Source organism: Vombatus ursinus, unplaced genomic scaffold (genome assembly GCF_900497805.2).
Source record: "Vombatus ursinus unplaced genomic scaffold, bare-nosed wombat genome assembly UNPS02014837.1, whole genome shotgun sequence".
Classification (NCBI taxonomy): domain Eukaryota; kingdom Metazoa; phylum Chordata; class Mammalia; order Diprotodontia; family Vombatidae; genus Vombatus; species Vombatus ursinus.
In genome coordinates, this window is record NW_020954615.1 from 10,085,488 (window position 1) to 10,096,581 (window position 11,094).

At 39.6% G+C, this 11,094-nt stretch overlaps 1 protein-coding gene across 1 annotated transcript in view; it reads right to left on the bottom strand.

Moving 5' to 3' along the window:
• LRRTM4 (leucine rich repeat transmembrane neuronal 4) overlaps positions 1–10,111 on the bottom strand; it is a 798,037-nt gene extending 787,926 nt beyond the window's left edge. Inside the window, exons 1-2 of the mRNA XM_027839968.1 lie at positions 9,948–10,111; positions 8,182–9,790 (exon numbers count right to left, since the gene is read on the bottom strand). Of these exons, the coding sequence (XP_027695769.1) occupies positions 8,182–9,790; positions 9,948–10,111 (1,773 nt within the window). The remainder of the gene's footprint in view (positions 1–8,181; positions 9,791–9,947) is intronic.
• Between the last annotated feature and the right edge of the window lie 983 nt (positions 10,112–11,094).

Consider the following 11,094-nt stretch of genomic DNA (forward strand, 5'->3'; position numbering starts at 1 on the left):
TCTCTCTCTCTCTCTCTCTCTCTCTCTCTCTCTCTCTCTCTCTCTCTGTCTCTGTCTCTGTCTCTCTCTGTCTCTCTGTCTCTCTGTCTCTCTCTCTCTCTCTGTCTCTCACTTTCTTTCAACATGATAAGAGTTAAAATTTCACCACTAATGAAATGTATGCTCCTAGTAAAATATAAGCTCCTTGAGGGCAGGACTTTTTTTTGCTATTGCATCCTTAGTGTCTGGCACATAAACAGCCAGTTTTGAATAGTGGCTGATATAGAATGGCTGCATATTTGCCATGGAAAAATCCATTTGGGTACCTCTATACATCATGGTCTCCAAGTGGGCATTTTGCTTACTCAGACACCCAAGATGCATTAGTATGCTGAAAATGTGCCCTGCCTTAGATAGTAACCAGGAGAACTGATGTCCATTCCATCTGACTGTCTCTGCATCCAAATCATCAATCACATTTAAAAAAAAAAAGCTATTGTTGACTGCACTACTCAAATATAGCTTTGGAGTGACCAGTGATTAAAATACTTCTAGGTGCACACCAAAGGGGTGTGGTCCAAGAATTTTAATTTCATGCCAATTTCTTCATGTTTGCATTTATTTTATTTTTATTTTTCATGGTTCCACAACAGACATGGGAGAGGCATCACTGCAGGAGGAAAAAAAAAACTCATGATCTTTCCATCAAGGCATTAATATAATTAAGGAACAAATGATGAGGATTTTTGTTGGAATTAATTATCAATGGCAGTAGCTCTATCTCTGACTGGTCAGTAAGAGCACAAAGTACTCAGTGATGACAATTACAGGCAAATCACATGTGAATATGTATGCTTTTATCAGCTCAGCACAAGAGTTAGAAAGGAACTCAGATATCATCCAGGTTAATACCTTCATCTTTACAGATTGGAAACTGAGACCTAAGACAGTTAAGTGACCTGCCCAATGTCACACAAAAAGTGTCAGAGGCAAGATTTGAACACATTTCATCTGCTTCCAGAGTCAGCACTGTTTGCATTATACCACACTGACTTGGAAGGTCAGCACAGAGAATCTCAATGAATTTATATAGTGTTGAAGAAAAACAGAACTAATCCAGAATGATTCAGGATGGCTACATAAAAAGAAAGCAGAAGAAATGATCAGTGATGCAATCATTGTCCATTTGCATAGAATTCTTGGGGAAAAGTAGAGTTAGTCAAATGTGACTATAACTAGTTATTATTTTATCTACCATCACGGCATCATGCATTCCAAGCTAGAAGGAAACTCTCTTGTTCAGGCATTCAGTCGTTTCTGACTCTTCGTCACCCCATGGACCACAGCACACCAATGCTGTCCACAGCGTTTTCTTGGCAAAGATACAGAAGTGGTGTGACATTTCCAAGAAGGTAGTCAACCTCCTATGCCAATTTGTTTAGTGGTGAAGAGTCTGAAGTTGACAGAGATTAATTGACTTGCCCAGGGTCATACAGTTAGTGGGAGAAATTTGAACCTACGTCTTCTTGAGTCCAAGTTCAGAACTCTAGCCCTTATTCAACAGTGCCTCTACATATATTACCTTTAAAATATTTCCATTGTTTTCTTATTGGGCGTGGGGAGATGGATCTGTAATTTTATCCTTCTTCCACCCCTGGAGACAAGAGATTTCTGAATATTTTTGTTTTAGAAGGTTGCTTGAGGGATGACCAGTTAGGTAACTTGGCCAGGGACACATAACCATTGTACATCGGGGACTGACCTGTAATCCAGGCATTCCTGACTCTTCATGTGCCCACCTGTACTCTATATTGTGATGACCCTCCTATGTAATGTATATGTCTATTAATACAATTAAAATAAAATTGTCCATCTGTATATATGCATGTATATAAATAGATACATATATTTATGTGTATATATGTATGCGTGTATGTATATATAACCATATTAGTAAAGTCACAGATTGAACAAAATTTTGAAATGCTTTCTTAAACATTTAAGGTCACCTTATAGCCAACTTGTAATGGATTCACAGAATTCCATTTCCTGAAATAAGTATATCCAATATCCCTGATGTTTAAGTTCTAGAGGCAGAACTTACCAGAGGCAGATGGATAGATAATAGATGATAGATAGATAGATAGATAGATAGATAGATAAGACTAGATAGGCAGAGATACATCTCTCTACCTCTATATCTATCTATCTATCCATCTTTATGAATATTAGCAATCTTTTGATGGAAGCCAAGTTCCTATCCTCAGAGCTTAGCACCTCAGCTGGCACAAAGTAAAACTTAACAGATGCATTTTCAGAGGATAGATCAGTGGTTTGGCATTCACTACTTCAAGTTTTTGATGTGCTTCCCATTCCTTTAACCTTCAATTACCATGCATGAGCTCTGGATTCAACCAGTCTTCAGTCTTCCTATTGCTTGCCAGTCTATCTATTTTGACCCTAGCATAAAGCTCTATTCCAATGGGCAACATTTTAATGACCAAATTTATTTTAATCTTTATGTTCCTCAGTAGGGAAAGCATGGCCTACTTAAATCTGTTAAAGAACACTGCCCATGGCCTTGGCCCTTTCCTAGCAGTTTCTGGGAGAAGATTTGGTAAGTGGATAGGAGGTTCTTTCCCACAGGACACAATCTGCAGCTTCCTAACTTAGGTTTAAAGTTCTAAGGGACTAGTATTTACAGGAGAAAAGTATCATGATAATTTCCCTTTTACTGTTAATCTATGTTCATGAACACTGAGAATACCTCTAAATTTTTTCAGCTATTATACCTAGAGCTGTTTTAATTTAAAGGAAACTGCAAAAAATATTAACTTTTGCCATTCATTTTAAGCTTTTCCACTGATAAGAAGATCATCCCATTTTCCCAGGTATTCACTGCATGGGTCAACATCTATAATGCCCCAGTGTCAAAGCCCCATCTTTTACATGACCATTTATGGACCTTCACTCATTTATGAAATTCTCTGTTATTTTGATTGTAGAGGATGAAAGTCCTGCAAGAGTATAAAACCACATACATAAGACAATACTGTCTTAAAATACTGTCCCCAAACAACATAATATGTGTAGAGTTAGAAAAGAAAATTTCTGAGAAGGCTGTAGAAGATAAGGATAACTCATTTCTGAGTACTGTTGGTACTTCAAGAAAGAAGTTACTGAGTAGGGTAAGAAGCATTGATTAATGCTTTGTACTCCAAGGCTGATAGTGAGCCCTCAACCTCTACCCCTCAATTCTCTTTTTCCCCCTACAAGTCCCATGACACGGGAGACTAGTAAGTAAGCTGGAGAAGACAGGGTCAAATACTGGACAAATGGTGTATCTAAGAGTAAAAGGATTTTAAAGCTAGACTGCCCATCATAGTCCAAAGCCTGGAGGGCCTTGGTTTCTCTTTCATCTTCAGCTTGGCAGACTGCTTACAGATGTCAATTTATTGTATCATTGTCTACAGACAATTAGGAACCCTATACAAAGAAAAGTATTAAGTTCAATCATTAAAAAAAAAAAGTTTTAAAAACAAAAATATTTGAGTCCAGACAAACAACTGGGGATTTTGAAGAATTGCCAGATTTTGCTATCAATTAGTTAGTATTTGAATGAATTCTTTCAGAAAAATGATTTGGGGGAAGTATTTTCTCTATTTTTTTTAATCCTCAAAATCAGTTTATGCAGATAGACACGGTTTAATGGGACAAAGGAGAAAAACGTCATGATAATAGAAAACCATAGAAATGTTGGGTAACCAATATAGTCTAAACTAGTCGCCCAAGAAGACAGATAGGCATAATGGTCTTAGGCCTAAGAAAGGCATCCAGTTTTATTTGACTTGCTATACATGTCTTTCTTTTTACCACTTATTTTTGTTAATTAAAATGAAATTGATGGCTTAGGAAAAAACAGTGTTGTGAAGTATTTTTTAAGAATATTGCAAATCATCCATATCATACAACATATAAGGGTATCACAATATATTTTTTTCCTTTATTACAATTTCTACATTTGTGTGTAGGGATAGCTGTTTATAAGATGAGGGATCAGGAAGGGTAATGGGTCTGAGCCTACCACCATTTTATGTTTGCATAAGTATATTACCTTTCCAGGCCATTGGAGTGATGCCATTCAGGAACTTGGAAAAAGTCAATGTCTAAAGTGTCTATAAAATAGTCAAGGGAACTAGGAAAGTGGACTGTTTGCACCTAGCCAGAGAATAAAAAGGGGATAAGGATTGCATAGTCACATGATGTCTGAAATCTTCCTGGAACCAATAAAGATAGAGACAAGTTAACATTTAAAATCCCAAGGAAATGCAAATGAACTCAACCTACAGCTAATGTACCCCTATCAAAAACAAAACAAAAACAAAAACAGAATCACTCACCAACTTTTAAAACCATCACAGTTTAACCCTTAAGAGATTACAATAAGGTGCCTTTTTCAAGGATTAATTTTCTCTTTTCCTAGATTTTACCTTGGTATTTTTTTATTTAAAATCAAAGGTTAAAATCATAGGAACACAGACTTAGGGCTAGAGGAGGCCTTAGGAGTCATCTAATCCAACCCTCTTCATTTCTCGGATACAGAAACTGAGGCCTTGAGAAGCTTAGTAGTTTTGCTCAAGGACATACAGGTAAGACATCACAAAAGCAGAAGAATGTGGATTCAGATTCTCTGACTGATGATGAATTATTCTTTCCACCTTACTCCACCATGTCTCCTTTACCCAGTTTCTTGGTTTACTTAAGGTCATTATTCTTTTAGTGATTAAGCTTCAATGATAAAATTAAAAATGAAACACTCAGAGACAGAAGCAGCCACTGGTTTATTCTGTATGACCCCTTCATTGAGAAATAAATAAATAAATAAATGAAAGTATTCAAGGATGGAAGAAAAGTCCTTCAGGAGGTGAGAGAGGTGGTTCCATTTAGCAAAAGATCAATAAAATGTCATGAGAAAAAGCAAGAAAATGTAACGATTTAGATTTTTTTTTCTTTCAATCAACACATTAAAGTCAGGGAAGAGTTGTTTAACCATTCTGTCTTCTCTCTCTAGTCACACTCAGTGAACGAGCAGTGAGGAACCCTACTAGGCTAACTATGGTGGAACAACCCTAAATGCAAACATTGTGACTTAGGAGTCTGTTATTTTTAAGGTGCTTTAATTCCTTCCATCAGAATATTCATTATTAATAATTACTTGTTTCGTGTCTGCTTTCTATTTAATAGAATTTATGATTGCCAAATATTATTCATGTATACATATTCATGTATGTGTAGAGACATATATATATATATATATATATATACACTTATGTGTACCTTATGGCACTTACAAATCAAATTGAAAAAGTAGAAATATATATGTACATGGTATATACACACATATATTTGCATATATATGCATATATATGTATAAATACACATACACCTCTGTGTATATAATATATATTTATATGTCTATAATTTTCCTTTCTGTAATTTGACTTGTAAGTACTATATGGTTTATAATTATTTTTTTAAAAGTGAATACTTTTAACTATGACATCAAAGATAATATTATCTTAGCCTACAGTTTCTTTGTGATGGCTTCTGGATACTATTTCATGTTCTGAACAATCAAGGGCATTAATAACTCTTTGAGTTTCTTAGAGAATTTAATAACTGAGAAAATCCCATTGTATGTATAGAACATGAGGAACATGAGAAAACTTGACTGCCTGACTTCACCTAATGGACATGATTAGTTTTGTTTTGTTTTGTTTTGTTTTCTCTTTCAAGAAATCATTCTAGCAAAAATGGTACAGACATTTAAAAAAAAATACTGATACATAACTGGTCTCTCTAGCTAGGTAGACTTTCTTCATGTCTGATATCTAATATTTCCTTCACAAATACTGCACTATGGATGTCTTTTTTTTTTGAGAGGAACAATGGTTTATCAACTCATAAAGGTTTCTTCGAGACCCCTCCATTAAAAGAAAACCTACATAAATATTTCCTCCATAAGTATTTCCTCAAACATTTTGGCATTGGAAAGAGAAAGATATAGTATGAAAAACAATAGAAACAATGACAATAATGGACATCACATCAAGTGAAATGTGATCTAGTCTTGGGTGTGTTGCTAATCAGGTGTTTTGCTTTAGCTAAAACAATTTTCTCTCCCAAAGACGCAGCAGTTGCCTCAAATTGTAAAATGATGAGATTGGACTTGGTGATCTCTAATGTCCCTACTAGCTTTCAAATGCCTCTGTGAATTTCCTTCCTATTTAGCACTTCTCCAAAGGGAAGAAAAAAGCATCAGTCATCAGATAAAGCAAAGATACCCAATTAACTTAGTGGAGAGGATGGTCTTCCTTTCCATTCCATCTTGCTCAGCATTTAAGTGGGTACAAAACATAAGGCACCAATGGGGAGGAGGTTCTTCATCAAAGTTAGCATTCTAAAGTGCTAATGAGGGCTCAAAATCCATCAAGTCTCGCAAACCTTCTTAGAAGGCCCTCCACTACCACCCAGTATTCAGATAGGAATTTATAACCTGGACGTCTTATTTCCTATTGATTCTCAAGCTGTATCAGATATACAAAGAAAGATAAGAAGTTCACCATTTGCAATGCTTTTCAATAGTCCTCATTGTGCTAATTTGTAGGTTATTTAAACTTCAGTGATTTGCCCCAAAGTGTTTTAGCTACTAACCTGTTTGAGTATTGTAGTCTGGTTGGAGTAGAGACAGTTAAAGGCTAGATGAAATTTACTATATTGTTTAGCTGACATGGAAACAGTGGGCAGGATGGGGGGGGTGTTGTGAGTCACATGACTTAAAACTCTCATGGAAAATCTCTTTTACAAAGGCAAGTAACTGTAAATAGAATTATCAGACAGCCTCCTGCCAGTCCTGAGCCCCTCCTTTTACTGGAGTAGTGGGATGATAGTGTCACCATAATTATTCATATATTAAAGTTAACTTTGTCTTAGAATACTATTAATTTATCCCTAATTATGAGCTAGGGGCAGGGACCGATGGGGCTGTAACTTTTTTTTCCCCGGTCTTTATTATGTACCCACAATTTATCTTAAGACTTAAAGGATTCAAAACGTATGTTCATCACTGATGATATTTCTTCCCTCAAATGTTAAGAGGCAATCCCTTAAAATACTGCTTTGAAACATTAGGTGAGGCTAAATGTATAGAAAGAGAAAATAGTCAAAACTCAATTCCCTGCCCTTCTCTGTAACATTATTTGTGGTCAGTTTTAGTCAAAGAGATTAACAATACACATCATTTCTTTCTGGGATAACACCAGCAATGACAGGCAGTTCATCTCATGCCTTGAATTGTACAACGGCTAAATCACCTATAGTATCACAGCTCTGTAGAGACTACCCCTCGACATGTAGTTACAGTTACACAAATCCTGATGCCGGACAACTAGCCAAAACTCAAACATAATGTGCCTTTAAAAACAAACCAGAAAAAAAAGTGTCACTGGCCCTTCTGATGACAGGGAAAATCACACATTGAAATAATAATAATAATAATAATAATAATAATAATAAAACCTCCTTGCATTTGTAGCAGAGCAGACTCCTGACATTCTCTAGGTTGGTATAAAGTTTGAGATGGAAAGTAGAAAGTGGCAGGTATCCCTGTGTGTTAGGCATAGCTATTACCTGCTTAAGTTAGAAACTGAAACATTTACAGTAAAATCAACCCTTGGTCAATTTCTCTTTGGTTTATATCCTCTTCAAATCCAGTAATTTTGGTATTTTTTTATTAACATAGCCCCTCCTTCATTCATATTTCTTAAAAAAAATAAACAAACCAGAAAACCAAGAACCAGACATCAAAGCCATACCCCAAAAAAAAAAGGAAAGAAAGAAAAAAGAAACAAAAGCAGTTCTTAAAAAGTCCAACCCCTATGTACAAACTTTAAGAAGTAGATGCCGTAACACGGAGGTTTATTCCAACTTAATCTCATCCTTGAATGAACTTCCTTCAAGTCTCAACTCCTTTAAAAATAACCACAGTCACTTTCCTGGTGGTTGTAATTTAATTAAATAACCTTTCACACTGAGCAAAACCCCAAAGCAAAAGGCTCATTAATCTTTCTAGTGATTAGAGACACCTCATTTACCTCTCCTTCCCAGCAGCTGAAATGCTTTTAGGAGGATCATGGTTCATACCTCACATTCCCTGGAGCCAGAGATGGTGTATGTGCAAGGCCCCGATCCGTTAACGGATACATCCATGGTCTCAGAGTTTGTTGGCTTGTAGTCTACGTAATACTCCTGTAACGGGGAGTTCATCTGTCTTTCAGATTCTCTGGCCTTTTTCCGGCGTCTCTTCATGAGAGAATGCTGCTGGAGTTGCTTCATGCTGGCCGGATAACGCTTCCAAGACACGTAGATTACCAAGAGGATCATAGCCACAGAGAGAAAGAGGGCCACGCTGCCAGCAATGATCTTGTGGAACGACACGTGCTCATACTCTGGCTCCGTGCCAGGCATCGGAAAACCCGGGGAAGGGCTCGGTGTGACTGGAGTCGGTTGGGTGGTTTCCACTTTGGACACAGTGGGTTTGAGAACAATCAGAGGCTTCTGGGGAGTTTGTGGGGCCTGATGGGATTTCTCTGTCACAACCACCTGGATTTCAGCACATATGTTGTACGTTTCCACGGCATCGCTGACCTTCTCCCCCTGGATCTGCTTAGGGCCCGCACATATCATTGTGCTCTCTTTATTTCCTTTGAAATTTTTAAGCCAAGAAAAAAGGGGGCAAATGCTCCGACTACATTCCCACATGTTCCCTGACAAGGTAATGGATATTAAAGAGATCCAGGCATTGACAGTCTCCTGGGAGATGTTGGTGAGCTTGTTGGAATCCAGATTCAACTTCTGCAAGTTGGGCAGGCACTTAAAAGTGCCCGGCTCGATCCCTTGGATATCATTCCCTGATAAATCCAAGTTGTGAAGGGAGCTCCAAGTCCACGTCAGGCCTTGGTTGATGGAGCGGATCCGATTCCACTGCAAATAGATAGAGCGAAGGTTGAAGAGTCGGGGAAAGTGAGCAAAGTTGATCTTAGAAAACTGGTTGTGCTCCAGATGGAGCTCCTTCAGCTTCAAGAGGCCGGCAAAAGCGTTCCGGGAAAGGCTTCGGAGGCGGTTGTAGCCCAGGTCCAGAAAGTCCAGGTTCCGGCAGTCTTGGAAAACCCGGATGGGCACAGTCTTCAGGGAGTTGGACCTCAGGTGCAGGATGATCAGCTTGCGCAGGCCCTTGAATTGCTCTGACTGCAATGCTTGCAGTTTGTTGTAGGAGAGGTCCAGGTTCCGGAGGTTGGGAACCGGGTGGAATGTCTTGTTGTGCAGGTGGGTGATTTTATTGGAGCTCAGAATCAATTCCTTCAGCCTGCGGATCCCCTGAAAGGCGTCCTCGTCCACAGAGCTGATGTAATTATGGTCCAGATAGAGCCACACGAGCTGATTCAGACCCGCAAACTGATTGGCTTTCAGTTTCTGGATGCTGTTGAACCGCAGCGATAAGCCCTGGGACCCCCCAGAAATGTTCCTGGGGATGTCTGCGAAGGCGTGAGACTCGCAGTACACAATTTTCCCATCGCATCTGCAGTTCCTGGGGCAAGGTCTCTGAGCACCCGTGAGCATCACAAGCAGAACTGTGGGCAACAGCACCAGTACCACGCTCATGCCTCTCAGCTGCTTAATTAAATGGAAACCTACAACAGGGAAAGAAGAAAACAAGTGGGCATTTGAGGCTCGGGAAATCTCTCCCAAGCAGCTTTCCGTGGGGGAGGAGGGGCTTTGGAGTGCCTTGGCAGGTGGGGAGGTGTAAAGGCAGCTTACTGCTTTTTTCCCCCCCTTTTCCTAAGGCATGATTTTCCTTATCACTGCATAGGCGCTCTTAAGGAAGTGTCTCTTTCTCGATGCTCAATTACTTTGGGGATGATCTATGGGTCTCTGGAGCTGGGCACAGCCTCCTCGGGTTCCAGAGGTCCGCATGTTCATCAGCATGGTACGTTGCAGGGATTTTCTTATCACCTGACACCACAGTTCTAACAAGTAACATATTTGCCAAGTCACTGCATTGAATGCGAGCCATGGAAGGAAGTGAAGTGTGCCTTCTGGTGATTTAAAGGGGGGGGGGAGGGAGGGGTCTCACTTAACAAACCCACCACTTGTAAATCCTGACTGGGCGAAAATGTGATTGTTTAACATAACTGCAGAGACAGGAGTTCATAGGCTGTAAAGTTTCGCCTGCCGTAAAATGTGTGCCCCTCTCCTAATAGAAAGCTAGGATGCCAGGTCTGGGAGATGGCATGGGGACAGATCCCGGCAGCCAATGGAGCGTGGCATGACTAATAACACAGAGCGGCAATTCCAGGCTCTTAATAAATGCATACGTAATAAACATACAAGAAGATAGCTGCGTTTTGTGGGTCCCTTGCCCATGATGCTGCAAAGTTTCCCTCGCCGGAGCCTCATGAAACGTTTCCCACCCGGCAAGAAACGGTCCGTGGGTAGAAGAGTTATGTTACTGAGCACAGTCAGTCGCTCGTTCATATTCAGGGACTGATTAAGGGAACAGAGATCAGACTACTTTCTCTCCTTCAAGTCCGCTTCCTCCCCGCCTCCCCCTCCCCCCCCAACCCTCAGTAATGTCAGGACTGCTGGGTTCCCGCAAAGTTGACCGCTTCGGGCAATCAGCTTTCATTTCCCTGTCGTTTGGATTTTAAAGCTCTTCTCTCCTCTATCAATAATGGTTTTATTATTTTTTCCGGGGGGTGGGGTGGGGGGGAGGAAAAATAAAGACTTGGGTTTACTGCAGTTTTCTCTTTCGCATGTTCCCAATTTTAAAACAAGAGGCAATCAGCACAGATCCTTCATCTAAACATCCTGTCTTTCAGTGAAATGGCTTTTTTTCTTTTTAATTTAGACCCTGATCTTGCGCTGTGCTCTCTCCTCGCCAGTCCCAGGCTCACTGAAATACGTTCCAGTTATTCCAGACAGGAGAAGGGGGTGGGGGTGCTAGAGAGAAGGGGGGGAGGCAGTCACACTTGAAAAAATCAGGCTGGCAAATGACTG